Source organism: Charadrius vociferus, unplaced genomic scaffold, assembly GCF_000708025.1.
Source record: "Charadrius vociferus isolate BGI_N301 unplaced genomic scaffold, ASM70802v2 scaffold301, whole genome shotgun sequence".
Classification (NCBI taxonomy): Eukaryota; Metazoa; Chordata; class Aves; order Charadriiformes; family Charadriidae; genus Charadrius; species Charadrius vociferus.
Genome location: NW_009646842.1, coordinates 2,056,415 through 2,077,980, shown reverse-complemented (window position 1 = coordinate 2,077,980; position 21,566 = coordinate 2,056,415). Strand labels below are relative to the sequence as shown.

Genomic DNA, 21,566 nt, shown 5'->3' with positions numbered 1-21,566 from the left:
AATGACACTGTGCGACTCTCACAATTTCAATAAGTAGTAGGCAATCCTCACAAAATAACACAAATTCTGCTCTTTTTGCCAGATATCATACAATATAATCGATGAGATGCATTATATATCATGCTTCCCATATGGAGAAACAGGACTGCTAGACTCAGCTCTCCCCCATCACAGACACATCGTCTCTGAAAAGAAAATGTTTAACCTGGGAGGTTAAACATTTGATTTATGAATTTTATCAAATCTATAAGGACTATCCCCAACAAACAGATGTACTACATAAAGAAACTGTCCAACTCTTCATTATGCTTCGCAATGGTTAACGTACAAATGTAGTCAGCAGCAAAAAAAAATCCCCTCCAGTATTGTTAATATCACTTCTGGAGGACATCATCAAGCTGAAAAAATACAGATATTCAGTAGCTACATAGATTTTGTGTGGGCAGCTAGTGATGAGCCTGTTGGCCATCAGGACTCAAGTAACAATAAGCATCTCCTTTCAGGGAGAAAGAATATTATTTAGGATTGTAAAGAATACGTGATTTGCACAGTAAGTTATGACCCTGTATTGTGATACTTGGTCTTCTGTAAGTGGAAAAATTATCAAGACTGGAACTTGCAAAGGCACTTGAGAATGCTATTAATTGTGTTACAGAAAAAAATCTTGGAAAGAGAAATATATCCTACAGTCCTTACAGGTTTCCCTATGCCTATTCACTACTAAAAATTATCAAAATACATTTTGTTTTGAACTACTTAAAATAAAGTCAGGGTGTTTGTGTTTCTTAACATGTGCTGTTAAACACCTCTAACAACTGGCTAAATAGGGAGAGATTTCATCAGAAAATGCAGAACAACCAATGTTTTCCCAGAGCATAGAGTCTTCTCCTCCAAAACACGAAAACCAAAATCTTTGAGCAAAAACCTAAGAAAACTAAATCAATTTTTTTATTTGGGGCCAGGTTGAAGCAAAGAGAAAAAATCAAGCGGAGGAAGTGAATCTGAATGTTTTGTTTTGAGATGCTTCTTCACTAAATGGGGTCATTTTTCCAGTCATGGTGCTTCACTGGAATTGTAGTTCAGCTGCATCATGGAAGGAAATATGTACATCTCACAATAATTCTTAATCATCTTCCTGTTACTACTGTGTAATTAGGGATACGTATCTACTGTTTGTTATGATGATAAGCGACGTGGGAAGCCATATTTGACAGAAAGCCAACATGAATGGCAAGTTCCATGAACAATTGCTGACATGGAACATTTCAATTCATAAATGTCAGAAGAATAGTTTTGTATCAAAAGTGTAAAAATACATACTTCAGACAGCTCCAAGCAACAAATAAGAGCTTATAGCTTGAAGATAGCAGATGACAAATTTTAAAAAAAGTTGTGATTTTTTTAAACAGAAATGTATTCAATATTGGAATTCCTAAAAACTTCCAAGGAACTACAGAATCTTCTTTGTATGTGTGCATCAGTCTGACCAAATAGAAATCTTTCATTTTTTTAAGTGATCCAAAGTATTTGATTCCATTATGTTATATTTCCCCAGGACATTTCACTGTGTTTTTTTCCATGAAACCTTCCTGCTCCAGGACCCTTGCCAATGCTGTCAAGGCTTTTGTGAGAAGTTGTGTTGAACAATTTGCAAAATTGCTGTGGCATTGATGTTGCAAACTTTTGCTGACTTTTTTAAAAGTAAAATTGTATTCAGGGTATGGCTTTTTAAGATTCCAGAAAGGTCAGATACTTCATTGAGGAAAGTGTGAGCTGCTGAGATCATCTTCATACCACTAAGTTCTGGGCATTTTAGTGTGCGCTGGTGTTGGTGGTCTTCAAGATATCTGTGCTGCTGTTAAGTCTATCTACTCCATGTATCATGAGAAAATTAATTATAGTTAATCCAACAGGTAACAATATATAATTTTAATTTTCTGAGACAGCACCCAGGCACCAGGACAACAAAGTCAGAAGCAAGAAACTTGATTCTGCCAGTGTCACATTTAATGATGCTGGACAGATTACTTAATCTGTTTAGGTCTCAGTTTAACCCCCTATGAAAAGAAGATAATAATAATTTTATTTGCATCTGTTTTGACATCTCTAGAGAAAAAGCGTTGCACAACAGCAAGTGTTATTTCAGTTTCTTTGCCTCTTTCATTTCAGGCAGAAGGGCAAAAACAGTAAACCACTCTGTACTGATACAAGATGCTTCATGTGCCGATGAGATTGTATATCTAAAACCGGCAGCTAATCTGGTTCTGATAATCTTCAAGAATTATCTAGGTTGTTTGTCTGATATTACTTTCCTCAAATTATCTGAACTTCCTGGGGCTACACAGCAACAGCGAGCACTTCTTAAGAACACAAAACAACAAGTCCAGCTGTTCTGGCAAATTCTGAGAGCACAGAAGTAAAACAAAATTATAAACAATAAAACACCATGTTTTTTCCCAAAACTTGGGGAAAAAACCTCCCTTCTGCTTGTCTGCGGAAGGGGTGGAACAGCTCCTGGGACAGTCACGTGGCTTGTTCGCGCTGACCGGCTCTGTCCATGGTGCTGACTTTCGTCTTCGCAGCGTTAATCGCAATGAAAACATCAGTAGGCAGAAGTAAGGCACATTACGTGAACGCAAACAGGTCTGAAAATCTGGGATCGTTTATAGTTTGAGAGATCTGGAAATTTACAGCTAGCTTCAAGTTGTGCTTTGACAACTAGATTTCTAGGCTTTTTTAAATGGGAGACAGAAATGGTGGGGTGATCTTTTCTTTTTTAAAAAATCTGTCTTATTAGCGGCGCTTCCTAACCTCAGCTGATGTGGTCTCCCTTGCAAGAGCGGAGGAAAATATTAAGCCTGCATATTTTTGATACAGGAAGTCATTAACATTTTATCTATTTAGAATTGCAGGAAGACATTCATTTGGTGGAAAGGTGCGTTTGAATTTCACTATATTTGAGATTAAATCAACTGGCTTGTGAAGTGCTATGGGAACTTGAAAGGAAACTCAAATGGCTCACCCCCAAATTCATAACTCATCTTAAATTCAGTACTGCCGACAGCACAGTGATCATTTCCTGATTTATTTGCTCAAAGGAAAGGCTATCCTCAACGGTTTCCTGCAGCTGCCAGTTCTCCTTTGGAGCCACTGATTTAAGCAGTAATATGAAACAACTTTACCTGTCTTAAGAAAGCTAGTAGGAGATACAGCTGTGAAAATCTGACAGCCATTTAATTTTCCCTGAACATTTATTCCTTTTGCTTATCAAGTTGAATAAAGGGGGGGGTGGGGGGTGGGGTGGGTGTCTTCAAAAAGATTTTTTTAATTTGTTTTGTTATGATCTGGTTTTTAACTAGACAGGAAGCCAGAGGTATCTTACCTGCCTGCTTTCGTGATGATCATCTCTGTCCCAATGTCATGAAATCTTTTCCAGAGGTCAGCACACTGCAGCTCTACCTGGATCTCTTCCATGGATGAAGGTGGAGGAGGCTGAGGGCCTGAGCCACCAGATGTAAGGTCAGAATGGGAGCCAAATGAGCAGGACGTCCTTTCTGCCAGCACCTCTGTGTCTGACCCAGTGCTCTGCTCTGAGTCTGCAAAGTAAACAAGCCAGGTAAGACCCTTCAGTTATACCTGCTATGAGTGGAAAAGGAAGGGAAGAGAAAAGCCAACAAGAGAAGTGCTAAAGAAGAGGACAATGGCCTTTTCTATATGTATACACACACACACATATATATATTTATGGTTTGTTGTGATTTATGGCCTGATTTGGGGCTTTGGGTTTCCAACACGACATCTGGCAATTTTATAAAGTTTTAGAAACAGCTGAAAAAAGGACCCTCAACATAAAATATAAATAGTAACAAACATCACCACAATGCTGGGAATGGAGTACAAAATATAGACAAAAAAAAATAGAAATGAAAAAAAAATTAATTCAATCCATAGTTTCAATCCAAGATTAGATGGGCTCACTAGAAAACTACATTCCATTTAATTGAATATCCTCCCACACTACTATTGAAGAGTTGGTTATTTTTAAACAACACATTTTTTTCCTTTTAATATTCTTGTCATCAAAAATAATGAGCTTTTTTTTTATTTTGCTATTTGGCAGCACCATTTTGGAAATGTGTTTTATTTGCTCCTATAATATCTTTTTTGGAACAATGATATTTCCTGGGAAAATAACCGTGCAGCTTTTGGTGAGGAAAATGCTCTAGCCTACTGAAGGACAAAAGGGGGAGATAATAAACATATGGAATAGGTTACCAGGGAAAGCAATTGAAGTAAACTGCAGAAAAGAACGCATGAGACAACCACCCCTCTATATTGGGGAAAAGAAGAAGTCTTGTTCAAAAAATAAGCAAACAAACAAAAAAGTGAGATTCAACTAGTTTAAAGGCTCAAGTTGATGTGCTGAATCAGATGGCCATTTCTTTGCAAAAATCTCTCATGCATGTATTACATAAGTATGGTGTATATATATATGGTGCTAGCTCTCATACGGTCGGGCTAAGCTGGAATTTTGCAAATAGCAGCATTATTTCGCAACAGGGTGCACACCCACATTACATCAAAATAATTCACAATACATTCTGCAAAGAAAATCGTTTGTATTTAGAGCCTGATTTTTAACAAATTGGCACTAGTATTATATAGATGATCGACAAAAGAATAAAGTGTTCTGAAGCATTCAGTTAAATGGCTCAAGAAGAGCTTTGTAGATTTCAGAGATGGTACAGAAACAATGCTTTAGAGTGTCCTCATTGATCACCTAAATACAAGCATCCCAGTGAAGGAATAAAATGACTATTTATATGTATTCTCTTCACTTTAAGAAAGAAAGAGATATGTCTGTCTGAAAGGGAAACTTAAGGAGACAAAAAGTAACCATTTGTGTTAAAAATGTGATGAAATCACCCCAGCTAAAATTCCTTCCATACCAAGCAAGTGCCAGAAACTCTTTAATAACCCTGAGGTCTTGCAGGCTGAGTCTCAGATTTACATTGTTTCTGAGAGATAGTGCCTCCTGGAGAAGCTTGCACACTAGTGCAGAGCGACATTGTTAAGAAGAGGCTGGGGTTGAAGATGCTACCTGCAGAACTACCAGCCCTACCTCCTGCCACATGGAAAAAATTCTGGAAAATTCATACTGCTGCAGTGGCATGGACATAAACTGTTTGACTGGTGGTATATAAGAAACTTACAGTGATGGTGCAATCAGGAAGCCTTCATCTTCTGTGACAACCCTAGGTGAATATGTCATTGGATAGTGGACTTGCTTGAAGGACATTTTCAGTAAACTTTGCCAACAATTTAGACAATGTGCCTGTACAATGTAGAAATTCTGTAGGACAGAAGGTATTCACTACAGTTCAGTATGTATTTCTCCCAACCCATTTTGAATATGGATTCCGTTATGTCTCTCACTGACTTCCAAGTTGAGCTGAAACAAAAACAGGTCTATCCCTCTAAAGGAGTAGCACAAACCTATCACCAGAGGATTATTACCTGGAGACCAGTACTACACCCAAAACTGATACCCTAGACACAAGCTGATTCAAGATAATAGGAGATAACCTGCTGGGGTTTTGTGACCAGAAGACAGAAAATTAGTCTGAGAGTACAGAGCGGCTGAGTCATTTGCTCCCTACTTCAGAAGCCCAGTAATGCAGGAGCAAAGTGATACTTAATTGCTTCCTCTAGCTCAAATTATTCCACATCAAAGGGTTGGAGTGAGTAAGCCTGAGTAAGGGTCACTATGCTTGGGACTTTTGTTTTCCTAGTGATGGTTAATCACTTTATCCTTCAACAAAAAGCAAGAGAGTGCTTCACAAATCACAGTAAGAGCTTTTTGTACTTCTACTCATGTGCTGAACCATTAATCTAAAGTCTTGCATCTCCTCTGAGGTCCCAAGAAAGTATAGGTAAACTACACTGGGCGTCTGAAGAGATCTGACCTAGGGAAAAGCTTCTGTTATGGAGTCCTCCTCCCCGACTGAGGTACTAACTTGCAAGTTTGCATCTAAAGAGATTTTCAGGCAACATCACCTGTGCTTGGTTCAGGCACTCAGAAACTGTTCGTCCTCTGAAGCAGTATGGTAAATGGCCAACAGATGGCACTTGGCTAGATTCTGTCATTCCAGCATTTCTTGGACAGCCTTTCAAGCCGGACATGTGGCTGGAGTCTTGGGAATCCCTGGGAATTGACTGGAATTGCACACTGCAGAACATTAAACATCAGAGGCTGCAGCCCCCTGTCACTGATTTTATGCCAATGTCACTCCACTGACTTTAACAGAGTTTTGGAGGGGTTTTATGACAATAATGGAAGTGGAAGGAGAGCCACATCCTTCTATACAATTTGCCATGCTGGCACAAATCAAAAATTGCAAAAGGAATTCACTAATTACTGATATGTCAGTATCTACTCAACCATGCAGTATCACACACAGGAGAAAAAAAAAAAAAAACAACCTTCTTTTCTTCCAAGGACTATTATTTTGTGCCCTGAAATATGATCTGTAATTACGCCCAAATTAGTGCACAGAACAGCAAATACCTCTCCTTCCTCCAATTTTGGAAATGGGACGGGGGGAGTCACTAGCGGTGCTGCTCTTAGTTCAGTCTCAGTAGGCACTGAGATAGATTTTGGTGTCTTTTTCATCCTTTCCTGGGCTGAGCGCTCCTGAATGGTGTCATCCAGTTGGAGACACTGAGTTCATTCCAGACCCAGGGAATTCAGGGGAAGTGAAGTGCATCTGACATATGAAAATCATCCCTAAGGACATCCAGCTCTATAAGACTCTGTGACTCTTAGCTAGAGTTTTCTTCCTGCGTTGGGATTCTGGATTAATCAAGAGACAAGTGTCAACATCTGTAAAAGTGAGCAACATATAGAGGGGTGCAGGGTGAACCAGTTTCAATATGTAGTAATTAATTGTGCTGCCTGGCAGCTAGCACAGCTCAAGCCACTCTCCTGCACATACTTGCTCACAATGAAATAAGACGGGAAGATCTGAGCTTTCTTCTGATATTTGGACAGGGAGCTTGGTTTTCTTCATTCGCCAGCTTCAGTGGGGCGTAACTTCACTAAACTCAAAGACATTACTTCTACTTTATGTTGGTGTAATCAGAGGGGAATTAGGGAACAGCTCCTGAAGCTCCAACAAAATAGAACATGCCTCTGAACACCCTGAGGTGCAGGTTGTGCCTGGTACTATGTATTGTGTCTGAGTGAAGGACAACCAGAAGGATTTCTGAGGAATATGAGGTTCTTATAATTTCTCCTAGCTCCAAAGTGACAAGATGACTTTTTGCCTTTCCTTAAAGAAGTGCCTTGTACAAAAGCCCACGTGCTGAATCCAAGGTCCAGGCACAGGCACTGCAGACCCACCATGCAGTGGGTTCCTTTCAGACTTAGACCTTCTCAAACTGCTGCCATAGGAATGCTGGTTCTCTGGTGCCATGTTAGGTTGCAATCCATGCCACTTTTGGCATATGGTAGACAGGCAACAATTAAAACATTTTTATGTTTTCCTCTTGCTAGGGTAGAGTACAGTCCTTGAGAAAGAGTACTTCAAAACCAAGCTCATCCATTGCTGGAAACTAGCAAAAGTGGGAGCAGATGCAACTGAGGTTCCTAAACCTACAGTACTCCACTGGACTTCCAGTTGAGACAGTCTCAGGTCAAAATGTTCCTCATTGCTTTTACAGGTATCCATGAACTTGTACCTTCTGATTTTACCTACTTTTCCTTACAAGGTCCTTCCCTTCACTTGTGTGTTTGAAGAAGGCCCCTTCCCGTCACATCATGGCTATTGAGGTGAACATCTCCAAAGCTCCTGCTGGCTGCACGATTCATATCACTCTGCTTCTTTCATTTCCCTCTTCTTGCAAATTTCTTCTAAAAGCATCCATTTCCACTCTTGCTTGTTCCTTATGTTCTTTTTTTTTCTGATGTTTCCACCAATTATTTCTGCTGTTCTGTGGAGTGATGTGTAGCCAGAAGAAAACACAGCCCTTTTTGTCTCTGTGGAGAATGACCCACTGATCACAGGGGAATATCAGTGCTTAACCCCTCCAGTCTTATACATTCTCCTCAGAGACAACACAGAGAAAAGTTCATAAAATACTGTCTGTCCCTCTTTACAAGCAGCTTGCTAGACAAACAGGCTGACAAAGTGTTTTTGACCAGACAGGCTCTTGCAGGCATTGTATTTCAAGGAGCTTGCAACTATCTAATGTGACACTACTGAAAAGTTAATGGAGAATACCCATGGGTTCAATGTGCATAACAACTCCATGAGGCCTGAAGCATACCACTCCCTCCCCACCACTGTGCAAAAGGGCTGTTCCCTTCCTACTTCCCTGTTGGATGGCTTCCTATCATCCCTTCTTACTATGATGACTTTGTATGCAGCTAATGCAGTTTAACAGTGTTGGGCCTGGAGGAGAGGAAATTTCTCAGCACTTTCAGCAACCTTTGAGCGTACCAACAAGACCACAGGATCACTTTCAGAACTCCCATGGATGCCATGGCCGTTGCTGAGATTACAAAGGAACATTAAACTAGTTCAGAGCTTTTCTTTCTTAATCCCTTTCCCATTTCTGCTATGTCCAGATCGCCCTGGAAATCCTCACCTCATGATTTCTTTTGATCCACAACTTCCCAGGCTTCTTGTTGGCAGATAGGAAGGAAAACACCATTCTCACAAGCATGGTGACTCTGAGGTCAGCATCCCCACTGAGTGCCCCAAGATGATCGAAAATAACCTAAACCGGCTTCCTGCACCAACACTACGTGTCCTGGGATCAGAGCCCTCTTCCACAAAACAGTGAGCTGCTACTGCCTGACTTCTTTCTACAATTCAGCTGCCCAGTATTCCTCGTGTACATTCCCTGATTTTTCATTAGTCTGGTACAAAAGGCAAACTGGTGTCTGAAACATGAATTTTCTAAGCAACTTCATACATGGATCTTCAGCAGAATTTTCTCTGCAGCTGGAGCACAGCAGGCATACTGCACCCCATATTTAACCAGGAAAACAAAAAGAGCTCAGTTTAGTCCTTGGCCCTATCACACAGCTCATGCGCTCAACAAATGTTTTACTCCAAGGTATCAAAGAATGTAAACTACAGGAGTGAGAACAATGACAAAAACCTTATATACATAAACCACCACCTACCCAGAGCAGCCTAAAAGACTGATTCTCTTTTTACTTTTTTTTCTTCTTTTCTTTTTTTCCTTTTTTAATTTTTTTTTGCATATGTGTAGATATCTAATGTAGATCCTGTCAAATTCCATTAACATAAAGATTTCTCTTGGGTGGAATGTGACAGCTGTTACAAGCTGTTAGGTTTTTTTTTTTTTAACTTTATTTTTGTTTGCAAGGTTTGTGAACATTTAGTGCGACAGGTGGTCCTTCCCTCTCCCCTGCAGTCGATTTGCTGGCAATCAGGATCTGCAGGCTACAAAGAAGGTACAAAATCCTGGACATGCGTGAGCAGATAAAATTTGGGGGACGTCACTTTTCTTTTTGCTCTGAACTCAGCTGAAATTAACAGAGAGTGGACACTTTGCTTTTGCTGCTTGTTGCAAATAAATCTCATGGTTCTTTTCAGATTACCAATTTTCAAACCAGCTATTGCCACCCCACAAAATCAGCAGCAGGGGAATAATACATACAGCAGTGTGACGTTACTGGAATCCAGATACAAAATGTCACAAACCCTCTGAAAGTGAAAGAACAGAAACTCACTAAGCTGGGACAGTTTGGAAGAGTGGAAGTTCATCTGGCCATGCTGTGGTGGCTGCTGGTGCAACTATTTCAGGTACACAACAGTTTTCCCCCACTAACTAATACTTGGGCAGAAGCTAAAACAAAGACCTCAGTAATTTCAAAATTACAAAAGAAGTCCTGCTATGGCAAAGACAGCAGGAGCAGCAGAGGTGAGGCAGGCTGGAGTTCACCAGAGCCATGCAGATTAGCGGGGCTGCATTTTACACAGCTGATGCGGCAATTGCTCTTGCTGTAGGCAAAGGTTTCTAAACACTTCCCAGGTGATTGTAACCATATGCACATGCTGCACACAACAAATAACACAAATATAGTTCTGCAGGTTTTCTTATATATTGTCTTATCCCCCGACCTGTTTTCCATTCATTCACATACCCTACTACATTAATCATGCCTTCTCCCAGCACCAGGCCCATTATCAACTACATACAGCTAGAATTTGTAACCTGTTTATTACTGGTAATAGAGTCATAGAAGGGTTTGAGTTGGAAGGGACCTTTTTAACATCATCTAATCTAACCCCCAATAATATTTATTTTTATTACGTACTTGACTACAAGTTGCAATCAATATCAGGATTTACTGATCTGGAAACAGTACAAGCTTGTCAAAACCCAGAAATACATCAACACTAATGCTGCACTGCATGCAATCTCAGACAGCCAAAAGAAGTGTTCAAGTAATTAATTTCCAGGCTAAGACTCTTTTATGAAACCACAGCAGGACAAAATGGCAATAATATCAGCAAGACTCAAAAAGAAAAAAACTAGAAGACATTGTATAGATGGGAAAACATGGCATAAACAAATAAAGAGACCTGATAGAGTCACAGGTGAAATCAGTGACAGACAAGCTGATTCTGAAGTGAAGAATTCCTCTGGCACTTTAACCTCAAAGACTTCTTCATCCTCCTAAATTATAGTTTTACAAGGTGTTTTCATAAGATGACTTGAGCCAGCAAAGCTTGTAAAATACACTCAAGATGATGGCTGCCCTTACCAAAACAAAGATTGAGTATAAGGCCAGTATGACACGGAATTATTATGCACCTATAACCCCATGGCAAACACAACTAGTAGAAGAAAATAAAAGCAAACATAAAGACAAAAAAACACGGTGGCTTCAGCTCGAAATGCAAGCGTTGCATCAACTTGACTGTGCACTGCCAAGAACTGACTGCCTCTGCCTTGGCTTATTCCATATAAGATTCAACAAAGGGACACAAGACCCAGCGAAGAAAAAATCACCCTGCTTCACTGGTATGCTCCAGCTGCTCTGCTTCACTCCAGCAATGTGAAACAGCTGTAAACCTGGTTTAACCAGCAAGTTAAATCGGGTTTATGGCTTCTCAGTATTGGCAACGAAGTACAAAACAGCTGGAGTTTACTAGTATACTTAGCGCTGGGGGTTTGCCCTCAAAAGTTAAATCTTGCTCCAGATAGGAGAAAGAATATCAGCCACAGGTAAACTTTAAAGTGATTTTTTTATCTCACAATCTATTGTATTTTTTAAGAATGCTGAAAAAGAGAACACTTGCACATTTTGCCAACATACACTTTAAGACCAAACATTCAAGAGACCAGCTCCAGTTTTGAGCTGAATCAGCTGAAAATGGAGATACTGGCTCCTGGGTTCTGAAGTCAACCTTGGCAAATTCTCATTACAGAAGTGTAAGCTATGTGACCAAGAGTGTTCTGAGTAGTATCGCAGCAATAGGATTCCTTTGTAGACTTCATACCAAATCCCACCATATTGTCTCAGGAAAACTGCCTGCAATTCATCAGTCTGTGCTTTAGACTATCCATCACAACTAAAAATATCCCTGCAAATGGATGTCAACCAAAAAACTCTTCTATAAACTCTCACATCTCTGGATTGAGGTAACTTGTTTGCTTAAAGGTATTTTATAAGCATAACCTTTCCCCAGCAGAGGCTTCTGGCAATCATATTTCAGGAGAACAAGCCCCCCTGAAGTAGCAAAACTTGGACTCGTCGTTTGATGTTGTATTACTGTCTTCCAGAAAGCAACAAATAGCTTGGGTCTTCAGTATCTCAGACTAGCTTTGAGGAAAACACAATTTGAAATTTCAGTACAGAAGAAACCAAGAGATTCCTAAAATTCCCTGAGGAGATCCTCTGCAGCTGTCAGTCAGCATTGCCTTAGGACAAGGAATCACCAGTCCAGCCTCACAAAAAGACCGCTCAGTAGCAAATATTCAGAAAGCCCATACTTAAAATGGTAAAAGGCTTAAAAAAAGCATGCAGAAAAATAAGATTCCATTAAATCAGGAAATAAAATAAAAGAGCATAAAATTCAAGAAAATGCAGAAGAACACAGAGAACGGCAACTTTTAAAAACATGAGAAGTACTAGGGAGAAAGTGGGATGTTATTAAAAGAAGGGAGAGGTGAAATTGATGACAACTTTAATCTGGCCAAGATCCTGAACTGTGCAGACTACAAAGAATTTGTCTGGCCAATGTCCAAGAGTTTGTGTAAAATTAAAGAGTGGAAACACACTTGAAAGTTAGGGAAAGCTAAAAAAAATAAGAGACCAGGCATTAGATGCGTTATATGCTGTAGCCTGTAAACATAGAGTCATTATTCTTATAAATAAAACCATACAACAAATATTTAGAGACCAGCCTAAACCAAAATGTTGGCTCTAAATAACCGCAAATTGTGCAGGAGTTTGAAACTAGATCCCAGCTCTGTGGCAGGCCCTACCCTGATGGAGCGGGCACAAGCTCTGGGACAGTCTGTTTCTGAATTCTGCGGCTTAGACTGCTCTCTGCCAGCCAGGAAAAAAAAAATAAAAAATCATTCGTAAAAAAGGAAAACACGACATAAGATTAGTGCTGCAGGGGTACCTGTTCTCTCTGAGACCAATGTGAAATCTCCAAGAAATTTAAAATGACTGCAAAGTCCAGAAAATACTGCCATCTTTTTTTTTAGGTAGGAACACAGTTCAAACAAATGAAGGCCAACATTTTAAATATTTGCGAGCTGAAGATATTTGGTGGCCTATAGACCACAGGGAAAGATTTTGAGACATTACACATATGTTTCCCTATAGCATGGTGGTTATCATGACAGCAGTATCAGGGAGCCAGCTGGCATCTTAATAGCAAGAAATGTCCAACCCTTTCCTGAATCCTACTGAGCTCTTGGCACTGCTGTCACAAGGCAGTAAGTTCCACCGTGTAACTGTGCACACAGGAAAAGTGTCCTTTCTCACTTTAAAATGCCTTTTTAGTATGAGTGTTCATGTGCTGCAGTGTTATAATGAGATAAACATCACTCTGTGTATCGCTTGTATTTCCTTTCGAAATGAAACCATTTCAAAAGGAAATCACTAGGAAATTTCCATGGGAATGGTTTTACATGAAAAACACAGCTCTGTTAAGCTGAAGTTTCAAGTTTAAATTGTTCATTTTGTTCAAAATCTGCATCTTTCTTTTGGGAAAACAGTAATTATCAGGCTAGTCCTGTTGAGCTGATGTTTGGGTTTGTAATAGTTCAACAAATCATTAAACTACATTTTTTTCATCCACACGCTAAATTAGCCAAGCTGGCCCTGACACCTCTTTCTGAACCAGACTTTGGAAGACTATCTACCCTAGTGCAATTTTGATTGCCCTCTATCCAAACTTCTTGACTGTAACCTAAATCCTGTCAGATTTTATTCATAACAAAGCTTCTCCTTGACTGTAACCATTTTAATTGCTTGCTCTCGGAATCTGTTCTATATTTATTACATACATGCGCACACGCACGCACACACAAAGACACATAAGTATATGTATGGGACTGCATTTTAAAAATGCATTTGGCTTTTAAATGAGTGATATGCCACTGGCTCATATAGCAGAAATTATAGTATTTTCAATGGTACTTTCCATCAGGAAGCTTCTTGCAACCTAAGGTTCTGTTTACTGTTTTGATCACCTCTGCAGAGTGACCAGATGTTTTTACTAAACAATGAGCCTGGGGCGTTTTTCACAAGTGATAAACATATTCTTCCTTTTATTTGCATCACATATGACTGAATTACAATCAAACCAGCCAATTTTCCTGCCTCTGACTATGTAGCCATGCAGGTAGGGTTGAGAGAGAAGATTCTCCAGAAACACCTGAGTATGGTGCCAATTTTTTAACTTCTGATGTTTCAAGACCAAGCCAGGAACATAAAAAATGACTTTTAAAAGTGACAAAATGGGATGGAGTTGGTATGAGTTCATGGGGGACAGAATCACGAGAGACTGAATATGTTACAGAGCTGCATTGCGAGAGTATGGTGCATGGACTTGGAAAGGATGTGTTGGGAGTTTCAATCCAGCCTGTGCTATAAAACCAGTTTACTTTGAACTCTGAAATTTGAAATATCAGACACACATGCCAAGCCATAAATGGAATCTCCCCTTCAACTACAACCAAGAATGTACCTCATATCAATTTGAAACAATTATGTCAACAACTTAAAAATAATCAAGCAACTTACAAAAGTGAATAAGGCTTAGGATGAGGTTATTCACAGAAAGTGTTGAAGCTGTAAAAGTTTTCAAAGTTGCAAAAGCTGATGGAGTACATCCAGGGAGTAGTACCAGGGACTGATGTTTAAGAACATCTTAAAAATTAAACCACTGCCCAGATGAGCTGAAAGATTGAGGTAGGCAGCACATCAACAGCAGCTGTAGTTGACAGAACACAGGGTAGGGGATGCTGAAAGAGACCTAGGGTTAAGAAAGGATAAATGAGTGGACTTCCACACTACGTCATTTGACCAGACAAAATAGCCCCATGCAATTCTGGCCAGCACATACAAAGACAATGCTTCAATGAGAGCCAGGCTGTGGCTGCATTTAGCAACCGGGACAGGAGGAAGCCCTGTAGCTAGAGACTCCCATTTCATATACAGCAGAGGAAGGAGACACGGAGTTACATTCCTTCTCAATCCAGCAGGTCGGCAGGGTGAGGAAGGGATGGGGAACAGACGAGCATAAGCTTCATGCCCATGCTCAGAGGTGGCACAAGAGTGGGTATAAGCTGGTGCGCTATGGAGCAGCAGTGCAACAAGGAATGAGGTCATGGCTAAGAGAGACTCCAGGGCCTCCCCAACTCCACCACAGCAATTAAATTAAATTAACCGTACTCAAAAGTCAGATGGTCTGGACAGTCTGGACATCAGGGCTTGAACACCAACCATTTCACTCTGCAGATCTGCTCCTGTTGGGCTGCATGACTTGTTAATGCAGACATTGCCAGCAGCTGAATTATGTAAAAGAACAATATTCTACAATCTCACAGCTTCTGTGTACTTCCACAGAGAAACAGCAGCACAAAATTGGCGGTTTATCCTGGAGGATGAGTCTCAGTGCATGTATTCTTTCCTTTTCTCTTAACATCCTTGCTCCTTGGATGTGTATTTGTGGCTTGGCTTTTGCTTTTTTCTTTTACTGTCTTCAGCTCAAGCTCCCAAAGTCACATACTGACACACTCTGCCAACCGCAACCCCACACGTCAAAATCCCTACATGCAGTCACACGTACTGATTCCAGGAAGTGCACACTGCTGGACTTTGCTGACTTCCAGTGAGCCACCCTGATTTACGCCTGCTGAAGCTATGGTCCCGAGTGTAATAACACCTACACTGCACAGTTGTCCCACATGTGTATATCCTATTATCTAAACAACAGATGCACCAGCATGCATGTACACGCATATTCCAACATCTGGCGATCACAAGCGAACTGTAATAACTCCATGAACTTCATTCATCTTTAAAAAACTCACAAACACTTCATCTATACATCCACTGAAGAGGTGCATAACCTTTTCCACTTCACTGAAAGAAGTATGTGCTCTTAACCGGCATTCACAGTCACACAGGCAGAAATACAGCGAAGCACTTGCACTTACTCTTAAAGCACATATTTAGTCCCTTCTGAGTAACAGGGCATGAATGGCTTTTGACATAAACACTTCACAGATGTTGCACATAATGTGCATACAGATATACACCTCTTTATTTCTCAGTCGTACCTGTACATGTGCCTACATGCCCTTACCTGCTATGAGGCACACTTTTCCACTTTCTGGCTAGGAGTCATGCCGGAATAAAACTGATAAAAGGGAATGAAGAATCACGTCCATATATTCAGATATCTGTTAAATTAAAAACATCCCACTGCTTAATACTAAAAAATGATACTTGCAAAATTCAGCATTTCTAGATGTTGGAAATTTCCGGTCTGTTTTCCTTTCTTTCTCTCATCCACATCTAATCTAAAAGATATGTTCAAGGAGAATGTGAGGAAAAACTTCTGATAGTTTGTGTTTGGCATTTGATGAAAAATACTTTAGTTCAGAAAGCTTACGCCTGCCTGGCTCCCAGTTCAGTGTACTGGAAACAATCGGATGCCCCATTGTGATGTTCTCAACAAACTGTACCTTACAGCAAAATACACTGAGAAGTACACAGTCTGGAAGCACTGAAGTTCCAAAGGTCTCAGGTTTGCCTCATTATTCCACCACCGATGTCACTGCAATAGTGGCGACCTCAGAAAATGCAGCGGTGGTGACCTCAGAAACTTGTTGGCTTCTGTGACCTCAGATAGCATCCATTATGGATGTCAAAAACAGGGGTAGTAATTTTGTGTGTGCATGAATACCCACACATTTTCAACCATGCAAAACTAAATTATTTCATAACCCATTCTTTTAAAACCTTTAAAAAGCATGTATTACACTTGGAAAATTATATGCATATTTTGAGTTTATTGAGGTTTTTTCCAACCATCTTCTCTCTAAAAAACGTAGGGGTTTTGACAGTAGGAAGAATAGTTTGCTGTATCTTACTCCAGATGAGAAGAAGAAATGTGGAGCATTCTACTGAATTACTTTTGAACTTCTGGTTAGAAATTGAGGATGAAAAATTTCATGTGGAAAGAAAATCTGGAAAATTCTCAAAATTCTCAATCTCAGCTACAGGTAAGAATTCAAATATTCCATATACTTTTGAAGCAGAACACAACAAGAATTTACTTCACCATTAACTTCTACTTTAGCCTTCAGGATATGAGTTTAAAATGATCACGTTTCCAAATCTCAAGCGTGCAAAAATCCCTGACAGCTAAATGAATATACTTTAATGTAACAGCAACTTCTCAGGATTCTGGGCATCTTGGAATATCAACTCTGAATGATGTGATTTGTTCCACACATCTCACTGTGCTGTTAACTATAAAATTGAAGAATAAATGTAGCGTTAATACCATTAACCATTTCATTAATAAACAGATATACCAATAACACATTGATTTTGCAGTGTCCTTGTGCCTCCCAAAAAGCCCTGTCCAACCTTACTCTGCTGTCCAGCATTAGAGCTTGCACACTGAGAAACTCTTCCTGCAGTTAGGGGTTTCCAGCACAAACAACCGTGGCACAAAAAAAACTGATGGTGTGCTACTGCAAAAAATATACAGAATGGAAAGTCAAAATCATTCGGAAGACACCCATGGACACCAATACACCAAGAATCTAGGTATCTACCAGTGCTAATTACCATTTAGCATATTCCACATGAAAGGTCTTAATGAAAAAGCCTGTGATTTTCTGATATACAGATTCACATCCTTCCCAGACATTGCTATAGATTTATCTTACTGGTCAGCTCAAAAGTCTCTCAGAAGAGCAGCGACACAAAGCAGTTTTAACTGTCACTGGGGATTCATTACAAGTAGAGTATAAGTACACAAGCAGCCAATTAGCACATCCCTTCTTGGGCCTCTAAACATATTATTTCATCGCTTAGTTTATTATGTCTGGTGCTTTTGTACATCCTCCCATGCCCTCCTAATTGCTGAAATGCTGCCATCTGTGGCTCAAAAGTTCCTTTCAGCCCTTCCCGTCCTACAGCATGCCATGGTTGGAGAGAAACACTAAACTCCTAAGAGATCCACCGGTTGTCATGGGGGAAAGAGAAGGAAAAGACAGTTTCACAACAACATACTTTCCTCCCCATCTCTCCACCTTCCCTTCAATCATACTTCTGTCACCTTCTTCTTGTGTGGTAAAACTGGATGTGGAAAGCAGCTCAGGCTCGTCTCTAATGCTGTTGATCTTGACCATGTGGCTACAGGCAGAGGCAGCAATTTCCTCTCCTAGTACGGTTGCGAAGCCCCACAGTGATGCTTCAAAGCAAAACTGTGACCCACCCCTTCCAGGCTGGAGCCCAGCAGGGTCTGAGAAGCAGCTGGGCTGCTCTTCAGTGAGATGCATTATGGAAGGCAGGGAAAGGGGACAAAACAGAAGTTAAACAAATGTACGGAGTAAGAAAGGAGAAGGAAGAGGCTGGGGATTAGGACAGCTTACTGGAATTGGCTTCTTGACACTGAATGCTGTAAAGAGAGGACAGTTCAGGAAGCATTACAACCCCATACCTTACACCTTCTCACAAAACACCTCAGAGGTGAGGCAGCAGAAGGAACGACGGTGAGCCAGGCTAACGTCCTCAATGGCATACAACTCTTTACCTTCTTTTCCACAGCTCCTGTCAGACAGTCTTGCTTTCTATTGCTGGCTGCAGGTCTGCTCTGCTCAAGCAGATCAGATGATTTCCTCCTGCATGCGCCAGGTAAGTAGGGACCTCTCAACCCATCTCAGCAGCTTGCTTGCCCACTCCCATTTCATGTCAGATGAAAATATGAACATAATAGAGAAATGTGGGGCTGCTTCAAGAGGATGCATTTTGTTACATGAGGCACGCAGAATCCTGGCAGGAGAGCCTGTTCTTTGTTTAAAACTTACAGTGTTCAGGTGTAAAGAAACCGGTACTAAAAAACTTTTCACCCATCTGCCTTTCACTCTTCTTCTTCCAGCTCTGAGCAGACAGCATGTCTCACAACACTCCTCACTAACAACACAGTGCAGTTGCAGACAAGTTCCACTGAGACACAAAGGAAAAAAATAAAAGACAATACAATAAAAGTGACTGGCTATTTCCACGGCTGAATCTCAAGATGTCTTTGCAAAATGCCAGTTTTGCAGCCACAGGTATCTTTTTACTCCTAAAACAAGTCAGGATATTTACAGAAAGGTAAACTAATGCACTTTGGTGGCCTCACGGGAAAACAGGAGCAACGCGTTTCCCCCAGAAGGCAACAAAGCAAATCCAACATTACATCTATTACATCCCCTGCCCCTCCATTACTTTCTCTGCAACCAGGGCAAACTTCTCACAAGTTCATTATATCAAGTATTTAAGAGAAAGACAGCTAACTTCCCTTTATGTGTCTTACTGTTAAGTGCCTTTCTTGCAGGGGAAACACAGCTAGAAAATAACAAAGTCCACTGTTTATTCAGTGGGAGGAATGGAGAAGGTCACATCCATGAGACATGCGTTGTGTAATAACTCTAGTGTTTCTAAATCCAGCGAGGCATCTCCACATGCACTTGTATGCCATGGATACTTTTGGGTTACTTCGATAGGCAGCATGATGTCGGTTTTGTTTTTTTCTTGAGTAAAGGATACCTTACACTGATTGGCAATCAAGAAAATTCAGTAAGAACGTCCCGTGCAGAGAAGGCCTTGGAGCACAAAGCAAGTGTCCTGTGCAGGATATTGCTAGGGCAACCTGTGGGGTCTCACCCATCTCCCTCCCATCCACTACTGCCCCACTCATCCACTCTCACACCTCCAAAACTTGTACCGCTCAGGTCCCCGGTGTTTCAAGCATCAAGTGGCCATGCAGCACTCCCTGGAAGGAGAGGTGGCAGAGCACTCCCCATTTCATGGCACAACCAGGAGGCACACATTCTGACCTCCCATTGAAACCTGAGCCACAGCAATCCACTCCTTCAGAAAAGGCTGCGACAAAGAGCATTCCCTCACCCCAGGAAAGACCGTGGTTCTCTCCTGCACAGCGGCATGGGGCACACGCATCTGCACACCCCTCCTGCAACCAGCCAGTTGCGCTCCACCTCTGAATGTGGCATTATGCTGTTCCCTTGCTACCCTGCACCTAACATATTATACAGTAATAGATGTTGTCAGCTACACATGCAGAAAGAAACAGAGAATGTATACCAGAGGGTGCTACAAGACAGCTGCTCCTGCCGTTCAGTAAAGGCACTGTTTATTTGTTGTTTTGCCAGGCTCCCCCTCCTTCATGAAACTCATACAACTCAAATTTCAAAGTCTTCTCAACAGACCTCTGCAAGTCCACAAGCAAGAAATATTTGTTTGGAGGTCCACCACAAGACTTCTCCTCAGCAACACCACACCTCCCACCCTGACACTCCATAGGTGTCCCAGTCCTACCCATGAAGTACCAAGGGAAAACACCGTCTGACTATGTGAAAAATTCACCCTTAGAATTCACCCTTCAGAGCTTTTCCCTGGCATAGTTTCCCTAGCCTACCTCACAAAATAGTCATCATTTACCAGGCCAGAGATTCAAATTGTGTAAAATGGCTGGTGTGAATAGCTTTGCTGTAAGCTTCACATCTGCCATGGAGCAACTTTGGCCCTGGTAGGTGCTCTCTTATGAGGGTGTACCTGGTCTCAGGCAACCATTATGCTAAACCCGCAAGAAGCCCACAGAAAGAGAGCATCTCTGCTGCAGGCGACAAGATTGAGTAGCCAGTTTGTGCAGTAAGAGGAAGAACTGAGACTCGTCAGATTCATCTTAAAGAGGGAGCATTGTGCATCCATGAAGTTGGGGATAACTGTTATGCCCCCTGAGCTGGTCTCGATCTGGATTCTGATCTGGTGCTGAAAGACTCTGTAACTCACCAGCTATGTCCTAAAGACCTGCTGGTGCTAATCCTGCATTTTCAAAACTGAGACTAGCTTTGTGGAAAGAAATTGACTGAACCAAAACTGGGATCTTAAGAGCCTACCCAAATGGTCTTCCATTGTCTATGCATAACAGACAGCATCTTCAGGTCCAAATGCTCTTTCACCTCCTTTACCTTAAATGGACACTGCGCACTTGCAAATAAAACACCCAGCACAACAGTCACAGATCTATGACACAAAAACATGCTAATAATCACTGCAGGAACATTACAGGGTTTTCTTCACATAAATGCACGTTTTTATTGAACTCTGGAGGACAGAAAGAGTAGCAGGGCTTAAAGCCAGAATGTTTATACTTGCACCTACTTTTATCTAACTCTTAGGGCAAAACATACAGGAGAGCAAGTACTAGGTAAGAGGTAAGCTGATACTTTTTACGTGAACAGGCCAATGCTACATTTTGCAATGATCAAATCATTAATCTACTAGTTGAAAATAGTGGCCATCAAATTTTTAGTTTCTACCCCTGGTCTAGCATTTAACATCAAAATGAGGAAACATAACAAAGTCCTATTAAGACCGCCAGTCAAGAGTTCAAGGGAAGCCTCTAGATGTAAAAAAAAAGTCTCAGGTCTATATCTAAGCTAAAAAATCAGTTGCTTTTCATGTAACAGTGATAGAAGCGTCAAGAAAAGCCATGTGTAGGTCAGCTTGCAGAGGGTGATACACAGTACTAACGACTATTAGACAAGAAGATAATTAAACAGAAGAAAATGTCTTCTCTGAAATGCTCTTTCTGGAAGACTGCATGAAAAAGGAGTGAGACTGAACTTTCTAGGACAGACACCTCACTTAATTTCCAACTCTGCTAGGTGCCCACCCTGTCTGTCAGATATGTGATAAGCCATTATCAGAGATTACCCATACCTAGAGGTGTGAGACCCAGGCTCAAAAGGAGAGC

The 21,566-nt window shown here is 40.9% G+C and overlaps 1 protein-coding gene across 1 annotated transcript in view; it reads right to left on the bottom strand.

Annotated features, from left to right (window-relative positions):
* The window catches only part of TBX15 (T-box 15), a 99,133-nt gene that overhangs the window by 36,422 nt on the left and 41,145 nt on the right, over positions 1-21,566 (bottom strand). Inside the window, exon 2 of the mRNA XM_009892682.1 lies at positions 3,383-3,596. Coding sequence (XP_009890984.1) covers positions 3,383-3,596 — 214 coding nt within the window. The remainder of the gene's footprint in view (positions 1-3,382; positions 3,597-21,566) is intronic.